The sequence below is a fragment of the Peromyscus eremicus genome, chromosome 5 (genome assembly GCF_949786415.1).
Source record: "Peromyscus eremicus chromosome 5, PerEre_H2_v1, whole genome shotgun sequence".
Taxonomy (NCBI): Eukaryota; Metazoa; Chordata; class Mammalia; order Rodentia; family Cricetidae; genus Peromyscus; species Peromyscus eremicus.
Genome location: NC_081420.1, coordinates 69,496,666 through 69,516,401, shown reverse-complemented (window position 1 = coordinate 69,516,401; position 19,736 = coordinate 69,496,666). Strand labels below are relative to the sequence as shown.

Sequence of the window (19,736 nt, the reverse complement as noted above, 5' to 3'; positions counted from 1 at the left end):
AGTGTGATTTTCTAGGTGATGGTAGTGTCTATTTTACTATTAGACACTAAATATCTAAAGGATTATGAGTATATGTATGGAAGACAAATTATAATACAATCTGGATTAGGAGTTGTCTATGAGTACAAGGAGTCTCTAGCATCATGTTCTCAAACTAATTCAATGACCTTGTAAAGGCAGGAAGTTGGTTTTGGCTGCATATGGCAGACTTTGTGATTATAGTCTATGTTCTGATACCAGAATGCTGCTTCATCCCCACATACAGTGGTCTTGAGCTTATAGAGAGGCCCAGAGATGAAGAATCTATGTGTTTTGAGAAAGCATGCTGGGGCTGGACGTGGTGGCACACATCTTTAATCCCAGTCCTTCGGGGGCAGAGGCAAGAGGACCTCTGAATTTGAGGACAACCTGGTCTGTGGAGCAAGGACAGCCAGGGCTACCCAGAGAAACCTTGTCATGGGGGCCAGGGGGGTGGAAGGAAGGAAGAAAGCATGGTAACATATTTAATGTACTAGCCTTTCATGTAAAAGGGGAAGTTCCAGGGAAAAGAAAAAATTTATAAAGGCTATCTCATGATTTTGGGGTGCCTCAGGTTCTGAGATTCTAAGGCCAAATATGTTTATGACTTTGTCTGTTGACCTAAGTAAAAAAAAGAAATTATCTTGTGGCATATGCCTGTTATCCCAACACCCCAAGAGGATGAGGCAGGACAACTGTGAGTTTGAAGGCAGCTTGGAACAAATTTAAAAAAAAAAAAAAAAAGTTTGGATTTTTTTTAATAAAGTTATGATTACTCTGTGTGTGATGTCAGCTGTTCATATGCCAGCCCACATGCCTGGAGATCAAAAGACAATCCTCAGGGTTGTTTCTCTCCTCATGGCTTCCAGGGACAGAAGACAATCTGTAAGGCTGGCTTTGCAAGCACGTTTACCAACAGCCATTTCACCTCCCAAGTTTGAATTCTTTTTTTTTTTTTTTTCAGTCTCATCTGTATTTGAACCAGAATGTGACTGGGCACTGTATTTCTATTCACAAGCCTTGCTGAGTTAGAAGACCTGGGAAAACTAAAGGCTTCTTTCTCAATACTTTATCTTGGAAAACAAACCATGTAGGAAATCCTTCCCAGCAAGTTGCCCAGCTTGTAGGTTTAGCTCTAGAACTAATACATGTAGGATTAACTACAGGAGATGGATTTTGGTTTGGGTTGGGTAGGGTTGGGGTTTTTTTGGGGGGGGGTCGAGAAAGGGTTTTTCTCTGTTAGCCTTGGCTGGGATTAAAGGCATGTGTGAGATGGAAAACTTTTAAAGTAGATTCGAGATGAAATTCAAGCCATTTTAACTATTTTTTTTTAACATGAAGATAGAACATTTCAGTGACAAATGATTTGGTCTACTAAAGAATCCAGCCAAATTCAGATTCTTAAGCGAAAATAAAATACATGTATACCCACGTAGGTGTATGTATTACATTTATATAAAATAACTGAATCTAGGCCAAAATAGAAAAGAATTATACATTTTGGGAGATTGGCTAGAAGCTCTCCCTGAAGTTACGTTTTTGGGCTTCATTTGTTGTTCAGGTAAAATATATATTCTAGAGGCTGGAGAGATGACTCAGCAGTTACAAGCACTGGCTGCTCTTTCAGAGGACCCTGGTTCAATTCTCAGCACCCATATGGCAGCACAAGACTGTCTGAATCTCCAGTTCCAGGGCTTCTGAAACCCTCACACAGACATACGTGCAGGCAAAATACCAATGCATATAAAATAGAAATAAATAAATTTAAATATATTCTATGTCTTCATGCATCTTTGTGTGTTTAATGGTAAAGGTTTAAATAAAATACAGTTTACTAGAGGAAGGGAAGACATTTTATGAATTTTTTAAAGGCCAATTTAGGAAGATAAAACAATTATAAATATAAATGTACCTAATGAGAGAACACTAAAGTACATGAAAAAAAACTGACAGATATGAAGGAAAAAATAAAAAATTTAACAGTAGTGGTTTAGAATTTCAGTATCTTACTTCTATTAATGAGTTAATAACAAGGCAGATCAGTTTGGGAGATCTAAGTGATACACTAAACCAAACAAATAGATCTAAAATAGTCTGTCCAACAATAAAGTACACATTCTTCTTAAGTACACATGGAGCATCCTCCCAGATAGACCATGATAATACTATTAAGTGTGTTCTTCACTCCCTACAGAATAAGGTAGAAATCAGTAGCTCATACACAACGGAATTATGGAACAAATTTGTGGAAATGAAATAAATTCCCTTTAAGTAGCCAGTGGATCAAAGAAGAAAACATAAACTGGAACCAGAAATTTCTTAGAAATGAGTAAGAAAACACAGCATACCAGAACTTAAGCAATGCAGTTGGTATGTTCATCATAGAGGAGAAAATGAGCTATCAGTGAGTGCTGCTGAGTAAGAACAAGGAGCTCAAGTCATTAACTGGTCTCCTTAAGATGCTGGGAAAGTGGCATGGTGGTCAGCTTGTAATCTTAACACTCAAAGAGGCTAAGACCGGTTAATTACCAGGAGTTCAAAGCCAGCTTAGCCGGCTAGAAAATGAACTACACCTTCATTATACATGGGTGGGGGCAGTTCAAATAAAAAAAAAAATTAACAAAATAGAGAAAAACAAAGCTTTAGCAACGTCACTAAAACCAAGAGTTAATTCTTTAAAAATACACATAAAATTGGCATGGACTTAGTAGGATCAGCTAGGAGGGTTGGGGTGAGAGGATTTAAGTTGCTGGAGTAATGAAGAAGGCATTACCACCAACCTTACAGAAAGTTTAAAACAAGATTATGAAGGAATTTTATACCTCCTTTTCAAATACATATGGATGAAATTGACTGCCCAGTAGTTGAGACTACAAATGCGTATAACCATTCCATGCTAAGAATTTACATTTTAAAGATATCAACACTTTCCTAAATGTATGTGCTAAACCATTATGCCTTTAGAAAAGCATAAGGGAAATTGCCCTTACCTGAAATTTGTTAAAAAAAACATCTTAATTACGACATCAAAAGAACAAGCAACCAAAATGTTAACAAAGAAACATTTGCACTTGAATAGTTTATTAAATAATTGGTGATCTGCCATCTGAGGTATCTAATCAGAGTTCTGTCATCTGAACATTATTCTGTGAGAACTCTTGGGAAAGCTACTCTATTAGTCAAGTGAGAATGAAGATTAATTCAAGGGGTGAGGCTAGAAGGGGAGGGAACCGGTAAGACTGACATGGTAAGGAAAATGGCAGCTGATTGGGAGGGAGGGAGATAAAAACCCAAGAACTGACTCTTAGATTTTGTGCCTCAGTGGGGGTGACAATACTAGTTGGAAAAGCGACAAGCTGGATATAAAGCACACGCCTACAGCCCCAGCATGCAGGAGCAGCAGGGGCATGAATTTGAGGCCAGCCTGGGTGTGCTTAGCAAGACCTGTTCAGGAAGCAGAGAAGTTATTCTAAGAGAGACGTCGTTGGTTTTATTTGAAGTTTGTTTAGTCTGTGGACCCAAGCATAATGAGATGTAGTCATAGTGAAAGAACACCTGACCTATTTCTTTGCCTATAAGAGATTTCATTTCCAAAGGTGGTATAGTATCAAGATTGAGAGCAAGAGTCTTAGATCCCTTCTTGCCTAGGTTCCTCGTCTCACATTTTTTTTCTCTTCGGGCCTCACATTTATAAAACGGGCTAAGAGCTGTATACCTAAATATGGCTGCTGTTAGGATATGTGTATACAGAGTTAACTCTGAATGGGCATATATGCACACTGTCTGGTACACAGCTTACTACGGAAGCCCTTTTCAGATCTGAATTTCTATAAAATGGGCAAGACCAGGGACACAGGTTAATAATTACTGTTGTTGATATACTTGATCAGTATATGTCAACAGCAAATAGCATTGGGGGATAGAAAGAGACTCTAAGGAAGGCAGGGGAAGACCATATAGCCTGGCAAACACAGAAGGCAGGGAGCTCACGTGAGGTCAAGAAAGGCAGAGGCAGAGGCTAGAGAGGGGATACTCAGGGTGGGAAACAATGATCCTCTGGGGAAAGCCTAGTGGAGTGGAAAAGAGGAGGCCCTGGGAAGACCATCTTTCCCTATGCAGCTTGCTAGAGTCAAGGGTTAGGATTATGGGATGCATCCAGTGGATAGGAAGAAGCTGCAGGCAGAAGGGAAGGAAACTCATGGAGAGCATTCAGTGAGTGAGCAATAGCAAGAAGGGAGGCCACTTTATTGGGTTAAAGGAAAAGAGACATGATAATGCAGTCAGATTTGGGGAAAGTTCTTCAGTAGAAAACTTGGAAGTTAAACTTGGAAGTTGTGCTGTGTAACTTCAGCTTACCTCTTCTAGATAGGCAGTAGCATCTGAGAGGGGGCGGGCGGGGGTAAAAATTAGTGTTTCTAACCAACGTTAAATGTTTCTCTTACTCTGCCGTCTGCATGATTTTACCAAGCTTTAAATATCTTCCATGCCTCCTGTTAAGAGCTGATTTCCAACTTAAGCATGGTTGGGGCTGGAGAGATGGCTCAGCTGTTACAAGTACTTGTTCTTACAGAGGACCCTGGTTCAGTTCACAGCAGTGACATGGTGGCTCAGTTCCAGGGTATGACACCCTTTTCTCGCCTCCACAGGCACTACATGCATGTAGTGCACATAATACATGAAGGCAAAATACCCATACATATAAAATAAGTCTTTAAAACAAAACATCCTTAAGAGGAAAGTGGTATTAGTATCGCAGAGTTTACCATTTTTAAGTAACAAATACCACTGATTTATTATTTCTTTGGCTCCACACTCATAGATGAATCTGTTCTGTTTCTTGGGTCCATATACCTTGACCCACCAAAAGATGTCCCTCTGGTACACTTTTCTGTGATCTTGGGTTTCTTTTTAGTGTGTGGAGACTCATAACATCATTAGCATGAACATTATCCCCCACCCCCGCCCCCACTATACCCACTGTACACTATCTTCCAGTGAAGAGATACATTCAGTTTCTGGAAATCCTAAGTGAAAATAGTGATTCATTTGCACAGCTATTTTAAAACTGTTTTAAGAAGCAACCTAGTATAATTAACTGCCACTGGAATTAGTAAAATGATTTGGGTTCTGATTCTACTGTTGATGGGCATTTCAGAGCAAGACGTTTCATTTCTTGGGCCTCAGTTTCCTTAATAAGTAGACTGGCCTGTGGTGCTATATTCAGTGAGACTAGGACTGGACCTCACTGGGAGTGGCGAGGGGATAAAGAAAGGGCAGACACACGTACAGAAAAGCTGGGATCAGAAGCCTTGTGCTTACTTTGAAAGAGCACACCAGCTACAGCAGTAGCCCAGCAACTGCAACCACTGGGACTCTCAGCACGTTTATTGTGGGTAGCACCAGGGGGCGGGGCTCAGATGGTCTCAGTGAGGTCTCTGTGCGCATTCCCAGGCTTCCGATGTCCTGGAGGAAGACGCTGCAGTGGACAGCTTGGACGCATCTAGTCAGTTGTCTGCGCTCAGGAGGAAAGCTGACCACTCCCATGAATCTGAGCTGGCCTTGACAGCTGGTAACCATGTCAACAGTGCACATTCACTCAGGCCTTCCTCAGTCTTTATGATTTCCATGACCCTGTTCCCTCACATGGGCTTTACATGGAAAAAAAATCAGTTTACAAGACATGTGGAAAGTAAAATGTCTTGCTTTTTATATTTTTAAACAGGTGACAACCAAGGCCAAGGAACTGAAGGACTCAGTCATCTGCTCCCCAGGTGAGTTCCCACCTTACCTGTTTTATTCCCTGTATCCCAGCAACTGAAAGATTCAGTCTACCTTATGACTACTCTGACAAGGTTTCTTCACAGTTAACCCCTTTTTGTAATAACATCTTTAAATATCAGATTTAAACTGGGATTGCAATTTGCCCAGAGACCTCTACTGATCCTGTCTCTGAAAGAGGTTCATCGTAGACACTGGATCAGTCTGGTCCTGCACACACAGTTGATGCTGAGAATTTATATTTAATAAGTTTAAAGATTTAGAGTGTTAGCATCCCTGGGGATCCCAGTCTCCTCAGAAAGGGTTCAGTGTGTGGTGTTCTAGCATCAAGAAAGACTGTAGTCAGCTTCCTCCCTCCCCAGCCATTTGTCTGGGCACAGGGACAGAGAGCGACAGCGGTATATCACAAGAAGGAAGTCTACTGCCAACTTTCTCCAAAACCTGGGATGTTGAAAAGCAACTGCAGCCGGGCGGTGGTGGCACACACCTTTAATCCCAGCACGCGGGAGGCAGAGCCAGGTGGATCTCTGTGAGTTCGAGGACAGCCTGGTCTACGGAGTGAGTTCCAGGAAAGGCGCAAAACTACACAGAGAAACCCTGTCTCGAAAAACCAAAAAAAAAAAAAAAAAAAAAAAAAAGACAAGATAAGCAACTGCAGTTAGAGCGAGAGATTGACGTGGATCTTCATGGCTCTTGCTGTGTTGCCTCCTGAGTAGCTCCATGATTCTGGAGGCATGACCATACCCAGCTTTCCTTTAAAAAGAATTAGGAAACTGTTCTCCAAAGTGAGGTATACAAAGTAGTTCTTTTAATCACAGTACTTAGGAGACCCGCCTCCGTTACTTCAAAGTGACAGCCAGTCTGGGTTAGATGAGACCCTGTGTTTGAAAAAAATGTGTTTCTGTGCACACGCATGTGTGCATGTGTGCACATACACACACACACGCACACGCACACACACACACACACACACACACACATACGGGGGTGGGGGGGATGGTTCTCTGCAGTATAGGAAGACCATGCTAGGATTTCTCCTGCTTTGTTTTTCATCTGAAATAGTGAGGGATGAACAAGGGTTCTTTTATGTAATCTGAAGAAGTAAGCCAGAGTCTCACCATCAGTTGTCAAAGAGCAGATGTCCCTTATGGGCTGAGATGTCAGAGACAGCAGGGGTTGGCAGTGGCCTTGCTTCCCTGAGCTGACGTGAGCGTCCTCTAGCTCAGTACAGCCTCGGACAACCTGGTAGCTCACCACCTCTGTCAGAGAGTGGTGCTCTCTGAATGACAGGGAGAGCAAGCTTGGGACTGCTCCATGCTATCCAGAGGCACCTAGTAGGTTAAGCAAATACTTTAAAAAGTTCATGAATTAGAATTTCACACCTTTTATCAATAAAAGTTCTAAACTTGGCTCCAGATATTAAGATAAAATGTTTCAGGGAAGCGAAGGTGACTTTTTAACAATGAATGTGAAAGTAACTATTTGGAAATATATTTGTGTTGCAGGAAAGCATCTATTTATATGCATATTTTATATTCTATATATTGTTTATATTATATTATTTTATATATGTTATTTTGTGGCCAAAATGATTGTAACTGGAAATGGTGATATGTACCTGTCTGTCATCCTAGTGTAGCTGGATTTCTAAAATGGTCTTTTTAAATAAAAAACACGGAGCCAGGCCGGGCGGTGGTGGCGCACACCTTTAATCCCAGCACTCGGGAGGCAGAGGCAGGCGGATTTCTGTGAGTTCGAGGCCAGCCTGGGCTACCGAGTGAGTCCCAGGAAAGGCGCAAAGCTACACAGAGAATCCCTGTCTCGAAAAACCCAACAAAAAAAAACAAAACACGGAGCCAGATATAGGGGTGAAAGCCTTAGATCAGGGAAATAGGGAAAGCCACCAGCCAACCTTACCTCACCAACTCTGCGGCTTCCAAATAGGCGCTACTTCCTGTCTACCCACACCTTTATTGCCTTGCTGTTCTGTCCTCTCATTGGCTCTCTTAGCCCAGCTACCTCACTTCCTCTTCCTACACAGCTCTGTCACTGTCTGTCTGTCTGTAGAGGCCTCCAGGCCTCTGTGGTTGGTACTGGGATTAAAGGAACAGAACTTGGCTCTGTTCCCTAGTGTGGCCTTGAACACACAGAGATCCTGCCTGCTAAGGGATTAAGGGCATGTGCTGCCTGACTTTTGTGTTTACTTAAAATATCTGGCTTTTCCCCCTGATCTCCAGGCAAGCTTTATTAACATCCTCACATTTCAGCACAGATATCACCACATCTTAGTTGTTAGGATGTGGAGGCAGAAAGATTAGGAGTTCAAGGTCGTTCTCCGTTATAACAAGTTAAAGTCCAGCCTGAACTACATGAAAATATGTATGTACGTGTATGAGTGTGTGTTGAGGGGGTTACATTTGTTTGCAAAAACAGCTGATGTGTGTAAACAAGATGGCTTGGCAGAGAAAAGTTCACTTGCTGCCAAGACTGACAACCTGGGTTTAGTTTGCAGGACCCAAATGTTAGAAAAGAACTCACAAGTGTCCTCTGTTACATGTGCTCCATGGCGCGCGCGCGCACACACACACACACACACACACGCGCGCGCGCGCGCATTCACATCAAATAAAGTAAAATTTTTAATTAATAAAAAAATTTAGAAAATCTGTTTGGGGGTTGGGGATTTCACCAGCCTTAGAGCACTTTGAAGGTCCTGAGTTCAGTCCTCAGCTCTGAGGGGAAAAGAGACTGATTGGTGTGAGAAGGACCATAATAAATAGACTTTGGAGCTAACTGCCAACTTGCTGTTATGCAGTGTTACGTACTTTTTCTACCTGTTTTGTCAGTACTGTCAATGAAATTTCTGTGGTACCATTTTATTTCACTTAGTAGTTTGAGAAAGCAGTCAGTTTGGAATCCCTGCGTGTTTATCTGAGGCTGCAGTTTCTGCCTAGAAGACATCTAGTACCCTGATTCTTCCTGTTGGCCCAAGGCCTCAGAACTAGAAAGAGGCAGTTCTGATGCAGGTAGAGAGACATGGTGCTGATGCTGGCCACCCACAGGTGGACGGCACTGGGGACAGCTGTCATCTTACGGTATGCCCCTTTGTGCCAGGCAGCCGCCACAACACTCCTTTTGTGTGTGTGTGTGTGTGTGTGTGGTTTTTCGAGACAGGGTTTCTCTGTGTAGCTTTGCGCCTTTTCCTGGAACTCACTTGGTAGCCCAGGCTGGCCTCGAACTCACAGAGATCCGCCTGGCTCTGCCTCCCAAGTGCTGGGATTAAAGGTGTGCGCCACCACCGCCCGGCCATATCACTCCTTCTAATTCTCCTGCTGTATGTATGTACATATGTATGTATGTATGTATGTATGTATGTATGTATGTGTGCATGTGTTTGTGTGTGTGCCACTTTGTGCATGTAGAAGCCAGAGGACAACCTGGGGAGGGAGATCTGTTCTTTCCTTCCATAATCTGAGTCCTGGGGTCAAACTCAGATTGCCACCTTTACCCTCAGAGCCATCTCATTAGCCCAGTATTTTGTTTCCTGGAGGTATAAGGACAGCTCAGAAGCTTACTCAGTCTGCAGTGGCATCAAATATGAAGGGTGAGTCCTGACTGCCAGGTCTTTCAAGGTGAACTTAGGCCTGTGGTGGTGGACAACCCTGCTAGGTAGGAAAGGGCCATGTGCAAATGATAACAAAGGACACCCTTCAGCCACCACTACAGAGTCTGGCCATGAGCACAGCTCTCCTGTCATACCCAGCCAGTGTCACTTTCTTATTGTGAGGTATGAGGTAGAGAAATTTTCAACTGTATGTCTGTCAGTCTGCAACCAGACAATGGTGACCAGCAGCATACTGTTTATTGAGTGGACCGACTACCAAGAACTATTCAAGGGCTACTGGGACTTGAGTTCTGTTTCTTTTTATCCACGCTCCAGGTGTTCAAAGGGCGGGCTGGTGAAACTACAGGCCAGAGCCTTCCTCTTCCCCAAGGAAAGTGGAACTTTGGATGAGAATTTCAGAAGTGGATAGTGATGGATATTTTAGAGACTAAGAATTCAACAGTTCTTGACAAGCAGTAAAGTTTACTTCAAAAACATTTTTAAGCTCAGTGTGGTAGTGGAAGCCTTTAAACCCAGAAGAGGAAGGTGGAGTTTCAGGACAGCCAGGGCTGTTACACAGAGAAACCCTGTCTTGGTAAACAAACAAACTATATATATAGTAATATTTTCACCTTTATCTTTATATTGATTTTCTCCTTTGGTATGTTTGATAATTAAATGATGTATTATTGATTGGTACATGGATATAATCCATGAATTAAAGTAAGTATATTTTAAGATTTACCTACATTTGACAAATTGTCCTCCAAAAAGGCTAGACACACAGCCAGCATCCTCAGTTAGCTATTTAAAGTGAAAGCTTAGGGCTGGGAAGATGGCTCAGCTGTAAAGTGCTTCCACACAGCCATGAAGACCTGAGTTCAGTCCTTGGCACCCATGTGAGAAAGCTGGGTACACATCATGTACCTGTGATGTCACCGTTGGCAAGTTGAAGACAGGAGGACCCCGGGCTTGATGGCCAGCCGTTCTAGCTGAACTAGTGAGCTCCAGGGTCAGAGAAGGGAAAAAATGGAGATTGCTAGAGAAAGACACTTGATGCCAGCCTGTGATCACCCATGGGCACACATGCCTACACACACACACACACACACACACACACACACACGCGCGCGCGCGCACACACACGCACGTGCGCGCACACACACACACACACAAATAAGTTAACTGAGGCTGAAAGTAAGTAGAATTAAATAAGGTTTTCAATATGGCTCCTTAGAGACACAGCAAGTGGGCTGTAGAACATCATAGCAGACCCCACGGTTAGAGAGTCTGCTGCCAGTGCAGTGTCCAGTGCAGACTGGTCACAGCTTGTTCCTAGTTGTCTGTTTGCCTTTGTGAGGTAAAGGGTTAGCCTCTTAGTAAGATCCTTGCCCTGCATTGAAGACTTCACCTGGAGGTAGAGGCAGGTGCACCTCTGAGTTCCAGGACAGCCAGGACTACACAGAGAAATGTATCTCAGAAATAAAATAAAATAAATTCACCTTGGGCTGGGGCGATGGCTTAGCAGGTAGAGGCACTTGCCACCATGCCTGACCACCTGAGTTCAATCCCTGGGACCCACGTGGTGGAAGGAGAGAACCGAGCCCCACAGGGTGCACTCTGGCCTCCATAAATGCACAAGAGATAAAGTGGTGAGCGCTCTCCTGATAGTTACTAGAATGCTCTATCTGTACAGTGCTTGCCTGCAGAGGAGGCACAGTGCAGAGTGTGCCTAGTTTATTTTAACTATGCTAATAGAACTAATGAAACCTAGATTATAGAGAATGCCCTCCCCTGTCTAATGAGTATCGGGTTTCCTTCTCTAAAAGGTCCTGTTCTTTGATCACAACCTGCCCATACATATCCTTGATCCCTCAGAGCAGTGACAAGGACAAACTCCTGTTCCTGCTGCTTTCAGAGAATTCCTTCCCTTGTTTGTAAGAATAGGGTGGATGGTGTAAACGGTAAAGCAAGCAATGCGTGTGAAATGTCTATCACATTGCCTGGTGTGTCATGGTACATGCTGTTGGTTGCCTGACTTCAAGATGGCCTTTTTCCTGTGTTCTGTGGTCTTTCCTAGGAATGGTCAGGCTCTCTGAACTGAAGTCAAATGTTCAGAATTCCAGGCCCATCAAGATTGCCACAGCCTTGCCAGATGATATCATCACCCAGCGGGAGGACTCAGCAGGGACCATGGAGGGTGAGGAGCCGGAGACTGCTGAGGGTGAGCAGGAGACAGTGGCCGCAGAAGCCCGGCCTCGGAGGCGGAAGTCAGCCAGAATGGTTGAGGCAGTAACCAGAGCGGAGCCAGAGGAGAAGCTAAGAGGAAAGAGGCAAAAAGACTTTGATATAGCAGAACAAAACGAATCCAGTGATGAAGAGAACCAGAGAAAAGAAAGAACTCGTGCTACAGAGGAGGCGTGGACTCAGAGTCAGCAGAAACTTCTGGAACTGGCATTACAGCAGTACCCAAAAGGAGCCTCCGACCGCTGGGACAAAATAGCCAAGTGTGTCCCGTCTAAGAGTAAGGTGGGTCACAAGGGACTCCCCGCTCAAGTGGCTGTACCCATGCTTGCTCCCCTGCTGGCTCCTGTCTTTTCTGTGCCCTGCTAGCCACTGGACCTTGTGTTTCACAGTCGTCTCCAGTCTCCGTTCAGCTTGTGAACTTGCACACTACTGAGGCAGAAATCCTGCCATCAGTAAACGAGAACTCAGGCTGGCCAGATGGCTCAGCAGGAGAGGGTGCTTGCCATCAAGCCTGATGACTGAGTCCGTCTCTGGAATGCACACAGTGGAAAGAACGAACCAGCTCCCTCAAGTTGTCCCAACTTCAACAGCTGTGCTCTAGCCACAGCTGCACAAATATGCGTGAACGCGCGCGCACACACACACACACACACACACACACACACGTCAGTGTAATACATAGTTTATTATAGATATGGTAACGTGGAATGTGTACCTGTTTACATGGGGTATCTGTGGACACACACACACACACACACATACACACACACACACACGTCAGTGTAATACATAGTTTATTATAGATATGGTAACGTGGAATGTGTACCTGTTTACATGGGGTATCTGTGGACACACACACACACACACACACACACATATTTTAACTCTACTCTGTCGTGGTAACTCCCAATTCTGCAGTGGCATGAACTTGGAATCTGTGGTGGCGCCTCACCAGCTAAAGGCTGGGTGTTATGTGAGGTCGCCACACAGTTGACCTTTGACACTTGACTGACTCTTGGGACTTAGGCCATTGATAACTGACTCTCTCATCTTCAGCTCTAGGCAGCTGCTAACACATCATTCTCAAATGCAAGCAGGAAGAAGTGCCCTGCTGAGAGCCAGGCTTGGCTTCCCTGTCATTCATGGAGCTCCTAGATCTTTCCAAAGCCAGCCTTTCTCCCCAGCACAGCTTCTTCCTTGCAGGCTGTGCTCAAGTGTGAGACACCAGAGCGCAGAGAAATCAGAAGGAGCCTCTGGGCACGTTGATGCTCATTTACATACTTATTTTTTTTTTAATTGAAATTCTATGTTGGAAAACCTAGCTTGTGGCCATGCGTGTCCCTGCCTGCACAGGCCTAGTTATCTGTCACCTACTTTATGATGATGAAACTGAGAGTTTCTGGGGAGAAAACTAAACCATTAACAGTTGATCTCTTTAGGAAGCACAAAGTCTCCCAGTCTCTCCCGTTTGTCTGCCAGAAGTAATTATTTCTCCAAGTTTCTCTAACTTCTGTCAGACTCAGCCATTTATTTACATGTGTGATAAATTGAGTTTTGCTTAAAATGGAAGCACCAGAAGGGGATTGGAACCTTCCTGTTTCCACCAGAGAAGAGGCCCAAGGCATCCCTTAGCTTTGGCTGTGACCCAACACTGCAGGACGGCTGCCCACTGAGCAGTGGTGCCACCCTGACTGAGGTGACTTCACGCCAGCTGCCGTGGTGGGAGCTCAGGTCCCTGTCAGGAGACACTCTACCACTGCCTGCTCAGCCCAGGGTGACCCACACTGTCCTGTTGAGGGTTAAATGTGAAACTGGCCACAGCTGTGCTGCCCTCTGAAGAGTGGGTGGGTGTAGTTGAAGTTTCTCAGTCCTGTCTGGCCCTGTGGTCCCGTAGCCGCTTATTAAACCATCACTCAGAGGCTTATATTAATTACCAACTGTGTGGCCTATGGCAGGCTTCTTGCTAGCTAGCTCTTTCATCTTAAATTAACACATTTCTATCTATGTATCACCACGTGCTCCGTGGCTTTACCTGCGTCCCATTACATGTTGCTCCTTAGACGGCAGTTCGGCGTCTCTCCCCCTCTCCTTCCTCCTCTCTCTATCTCTCTGGCATTTTCCCACCTGGCTCCATCCTGCCCTACCATAGGCCAGTGCAGCTTTATTTACTAACCAATGGAAACAGCACATATTCACAGCACAGAGAAAGACATCCCGCAGCAGGTAGGGGATGTTGAGATGTGGGGAGGCACTCACTGAGAGAGACTAGTCCAACACTGCTGCACTGAAATCCAGGAGGGTGGGTACCTGTCCCCTGTCCCAGGCACCAGATTAAGGACCCTGTTTAGAACAACAGTCATTTGCTCTGGACCCCAAGTTAACATGCCTACAATAGCATAGCATTGGTATTCTGAAATACACCCAGTGCCCACCTGAGGACAACGAGGCCCTTCCCGTGGTCTTGTCTGGGCTTAGTTCCACGCAAGGGAGCTAAGCCATGGGAGTCCTGAGGTTGCCATTCTGTAACCTGATGGCCTCGGTGACAGGTGGGACTGGGGAGAGTGTGAGGAAGACTTGGCCACCTTCCGGGTAGTTGTGTGCTGTGGCTTACAGAGGAAGGTTCCAGCAGCTGCCAGGGAGAAGCACATCCAAAGGAGGAGAGCGTTGCTGCTGCCTCGGGGCTCGGTGTCTCTGGAATGGGCTGTGGTGAGGGGTGGATGCCATCGTGATGGGACTGTCACGATGACTGCACTCACAGAGACTGGGCCCGACCATCACCCTGTACTCAGCACCGCCATCTTGGCCAGATCTGCCTGGGACCAGCTGGGCTTTCCCGGGGTGATCCAGAAGGTTCCAAAGGAAATGAACACTAGGCTTTGCCATTAGGACTGGGCACTAGTCAGCAATTAGGTCACGGTGAGCTGACCACACCGGGGCACTGACCCGTGGACATAACTGTTGCACCTCTTTTTTTTTCTTCTACAGGAAGACTGTATTGCTAGATACAAGCTGCTGGTTGAACTGGTCCAGAAGAAAAAACAAGCTAAAAGCTGAAGCTTCTGGAAGATGATCGTTTGCCATCATTTTCCAAATGAGTACTTCAGAAATCTCATGCAGAAATTTACATTTTGTACCTCAGTATTTCTAAACGTTATGTGCCTTAGTTTAAAAAAAAAATCAAAATCAGTCAATCATAGATGCTCTGTGGTGCTGTTTACAGGCCTTGTGTTTTGGGGGAGGGCTGGGGTGTTTGCAGATGTAACTTGCCCTCAGTGCAGTACATTTCCAACAGTGTTCTAGTGCCAGGCAGATAGGGGAGCATGTGAATGAACTGACATGGAAGAATTCCAACCTAATATGGTCTCTTAACAATGTAGCCAAAGGAGCTGGGTGTGGTGGCATACACACAGCACTCAGGAAGCAGAGACAGGAGGATCCCTGTGAATTTGAGGCTAGCCTTGTCTACATAGTGAGTTCCAGGACAGCTAGGACTACATAGTGAGACCCTGTCTCAAAAAACAAAAAAGTAACTGAAGAACACACAGTTAATTCATTGCTAGGCCTGAGCAGTGAGCCAAGGTCACTCACAGAGATACCCCAGCTTGACCTCAAGCCGGCTGGCAGACAGCAGAGAGGCCATCTTAATTGGTTCAGTAAAGTATCTGAATTAACAGAGCATGGGGTTTCTGGGAACCAAGACAAGGGTCCATTTCTCAGTGTCAAGGTTAACGTCTATGTCCTGTTGACACCTCTCAAGCCTTCTTGCTCTTTGAACTGTCACATCTGCCAACCATGCCTTTAGAACTTGTCACTCGCTGGTCCATGCAGCATATGTAACCAGAAAAGCAGGGAAGTATCCAGAACATATTTAAGGAAAATGATTTGATGTCTGTAAAGGTGTCCTTTTCTCTAAGGATTGAAATATGGTGGCAAAGGTCACCTCTGCCCTGTGAGCATCCACACGAGGAGGACATGGAGCTAGGTAAAGCCATGTCCTTCCCTGAGCTCAGACAACAAAGGAACCCTCACGCCTCTAACCTCGTGGGAACTGCATCGCAGCCTCAGTCGGTTCCGAAACAGCAGCTGAAAAGTGGAGAAGCAGCTGAACAGCGTGTGTCCTGGAGCAGGAGTTTCGTCCCCTCAGCTCTGTGGAAAAGGGACCATGGAGACATGGAGATGACCACGCCTGCTTGGCAGAGGTGGGGCACACAAGACAGCCAGAACCCAGGAGTGCTGTCGCCCATCCTTTCCACAGACCAAGCCGAGGGCTGGCCAGTCTTGGGCCAGCAGCTCTTCCCCAGGGCTTCTGCCTGGGAGCTGGTGGCCTCTGAAGTGGCCACTATAGATTCCAGGCTGATCCCATCCCACCCTCACCCATCTAGGGCAGACAAGCATCGGGGAGGAACAAAGTAGATTGTCCTGGATGAGGGCCAGCGCCAGGCCTGTCTATCACGCAGCGTGTGACATCTCTGAGCACCCTGCTACGTCACCCTTTGATCACAGTGCTCTGAACTGTGTGGTTCCTTGTACAAGTTTCTGGCTTTCTGTAACCAAATGTATCTCAGCAGGACGTGGTGATACACACCAATCCTAGCCCCCAGGAGGGGCTGCAAGTCTGAGATCAGCCTGGTCTATGCAGTGAGTTCTAGGCCAGCCAGGGCTGCATAGTGAGACCCTTCTCCAGAAGCACTTTCTAAAATACAACTGGTATTTTACCTCCTCCAGACTCTTTAAGAACACAAGGCCCCAGCATGGCTCCTTGTGCCCACCTGGGCTTTCTAGAAAGAGCTATTCCCTATAGGAAGTCAGTGCTGAAGGGTCAGGTTGCTGTAGGACCAAACAAGGGCACGTACTAGACTACTATCCCCAGAGGCAGGGGACAGTTCCCCTACAGGGCTGTGGTCCAGAGCGGGAGGTACCTCCAAAAGGTACACCTGAGCCCCAACCCAGCCAGTTGTACTATCCGTGACCCTTCGTTAGCACCAGATACCGACACCCTGGGAAACAGAGGGCCCAGGAGTCCCTTGTCCTCACCAGGAGGTTCCCCCTGCGCCCTGCCAGTCACCTCCACCAGCGCCCTCCGTCTCCGTAGTTTTGTACTCTGACTTAGGTATTAAGCCAGCAAGTCTCCTCCCACGCTCTCCACTACCTTGTTTGTTTGTTAGGATAGGGAGAAGTTGGAATTACCATGTGGAATCTTTTTGCCCTTGTTAGATGACAGAGACCTGCCTAATGTCCCCCATGAAAGGGACCTTCCAACCCCATCCCGAGACCCCATCCTTGAACTGTTTACAGGTGCTCACCAGGGTGACCCCAGCCCTGCACCATCCTCCATGGGTGTGAAATTTCTTTGAGTAAACGACATTCTTGTGTTTTCAACAGTGGATGAGTACGTCTCACACTAGACAACAGCCGGGGCCCTTTGGAGAGCAGATGCCAGGCCGCAGCCATGCTTTGGTGACGTCCTGTGAGGCCTCTCCACAACCACCATATATGTGCTGGGGTCTGTTCTCTGTGTGGCCACACCTGGCAGGAGATGGGAAACATCTCCTGAGCTATGTCACCTTTAGCTCCAGCTCAGCTGGAAGAACAGAACTGTGCATAGTACAGTGCAGTGTTAGTTGGGGATGTCAGCACCTAGCTTCTCGAGTGCAGTGTTCTGTTTCTACATGTCACCCAGATTTCCTGACTGACCCTCAGTTTTACTCTGTTGTGAGGCTGACAGGTCAGCATAGGCTCTCTCCAGTTCACATCTCTGCCTGGGGGTCCTTGATCTATGGGTAGACTCCCTGGATGTACACAATCTTCAGAGGCCAGTCTTCCCTGGTGCCCCCAGGATCCCTAGCCTGTGTGCTGTATTCATTCTGAGGCTACCCAGGAGGCCAGTGGGAAGGAGAGCCCAGAGCTGGACCTCAGAGGGCCCAGACCCAGCTGCCTTCAGCTAACCTACGACCTGGGCAAGTTGCTTTAGCATCTGATGGGGGCTACTTACTGTTTACAAAATATGGGTGCCAATATCTGACGAGACCACACCTTGCCTACTACACTAGCTCCTTGTCACTAAAGCCGTCAGCCTGGTTTCCAACTCTGCTTCCTCAAATGTGGTTTAAATAAGGGTAGAGTGAAAAGACTCACAGCCGAATCCAGATCTAGACCAGTGAGGACCACGTGGTGCCGGGTTCCACTGCATGCAGTTTTTGGAAGAAGGACTGGGGCAGGGGTGGGGGTTCCCACTTACATCCTATACCCATCAGGAGTAGTGCACCGTCTGACCACCCAGCAAATGATGACAGGTACAAGAGATCTCAGAGTTGATTTTAGTTGTAAACACCAAGGTAGAGACGACAGTGTCCTAACCTGAGCCGCAGCTTCTGAGGCACCCCTTCTTTCAGGAAATCTGAGACCCAAAGACACCTGGGCTGGGTGTGCCCTGGTAAGTTCTGCATCTGGATGAGGTCCATCCTGGGAGGGACCCACCTCTGTCAGGCCCTCTACCTGGCTGCATCTCTTGCATGGGTATCCCTCCACTCCCCAGAGTGGCTGTGGAAGCTGGAGTGAGGCCTTGTGCGACCGCAACAACATCACCTGATCAAGAGTAGGCAGTTAGTAAAAACAGGTTTCAATTATTTCACCCTTAAGTTTAAAAGCCCCTCGCACTGATTAATGGTCCTAAAATAAGGCCAACTTGCAGATAATGGCTAAGAATTATTCTGAGTCTCTGCTCTGGTTTCCCATCAGATCCTCATTCCTGAGTTGGCGTCCATGAGGCGCATGCTATTAGAAATCGGGTCAGCTTCAGTGGTGACTCCACAGGCCAAGTCTGTGGGAGTCCTCTCAGGTTTCATGGACCCTTTGCAGCCTCCCCAGGTAGCTTTCACAGAGGCCCTGAAAGTCCATTGTGGGCTGTGAAGTTGAGAGGTCCCAGCACTGGTCTGGATTGTGACTGCAGACCTATTCTTTTTAGAAATAAAAAGGAGCCATGAGTGTTCTCTATAGCTAAGGCTCTATCCTGCTGGCAGCTGTAACCCTGTTACCTGGACCTAGTTCATAGCTGTGGAGTTAGTCCCTGGAAAAACTGAGTAGGGAGGGGTTTCCACGGACTCTGGAAAAGAGAATTGCTTCGTGTAGGATGGAAGGAGGGGTGTGCTAGCAAAGTTCTGAAATAGCATGTACAGAAGGGCTGATTCTGCTACTACTCTGCTCCCCTGGGGACACTGGGGGGTAAAGCTCAGAAGGGAGAAAACAGGCAGCCCGCATCCTCCTGCCCCGCCTGAGATGGTGTCCCACCTAGTGGTCAAGATCTAGTACCTGGATTGGTCCTGAAATGAACAAGCCAAAGTAGGGAGGGGGTGAGAGTCCCTATTGAGCAACCTATCTGCTGTCACATGAGTCACTCTGTGAAACCCACCAGGTTAGCTTTAAAGCCAGAACGGATAGCACACGTCGGTCACCCCAGAACATGGCAGGTACAGGCATATGAATTAGGAGTTCAAAGTCATAGTTGGCTAGATAGCAAGGACACATGAGACTGTCTCAAAAAAAAAAACAAAAAACAAAAAAAAACAAGCCAGGTGGTGGTGCATGCCTTTAATCCCGGCAGAGGGAGGCAGAGAGATTCCAATCTGTGAGTTCAAAGCCAGCCTGGTTTATAGGGCAAGTTCCAGGACAGCCAAGGCTATATAGAGAAACCCTGACATAAAACAAAACAGACAGACAGACAGACAGACAGACAGAGAGAATGTTGCAGATGGCAGCGGGGGAGGAAAGGTGCTGGGAAAATGCACTGCCCAAAACCTCAGCAGCAGGAGACACTCCCAAAAGGGCCAAACATTGAAGGGTGCCATTTAAAAACAAAAAAAAAACAGCCCCAGACCTGTAGCCAGCACTTGTGAAAACTCAGGAAGTGTCATGGGCCCATACACACTGAAACCTGGCCAGCAGAGACTTCTGGACTGCAGAAAAGACAGGGCATCAAGACCTTCAGTGAGGTGGCAACTGGCTGGAGACAGTCTGCAGGGGATGAGTCCCACATCAGCAAGGAGCGCTGAGGGGTGGGGCCAGCATTCACAGCCACACTGCTGATGGACCC

The 19,736-nt window shown here is 46.4% G+C and overlaps 1 protein-coding gene across 3 annotated transcripts in view; it reads left to right on the top strand.

Moving 5' to 3' along the window:
- Dnajc1 (DnaJ heat shock protein family (Hsp40) member C1) overlaps positions 1-14,917 on the top strand; it is a 188,287-nt gene extending 173,370 nt beyond the window's left edge. Inside the window, exons 10-12 of one of the 3 annotated variants that reach the window (XM_059263639.1) lie at positions 5,741-5,789; positions 11,481-11,929; positions 14,633-14,917. In XM_059263639.1, coding sequence (XP_059119622.1) covers positions 5,741-5,789; positions 11,481-11,929; positions 14,633-14,701 — 567 coding nt within the window. In that variant the 3' untranslated portion in view covers positions 14,702-14,917. The remainder of the gene's footprint in view (positions 1-5,740; positions 5,790-11,480; positions 11,930-14,632) is intronic. The other 2 variants (XM_059263640.1, XM_059263641.1) reach the window with 2 other exon arrangements.
- Positions 14,918-19,736: the final 4,819 nt, after the last annotated feature.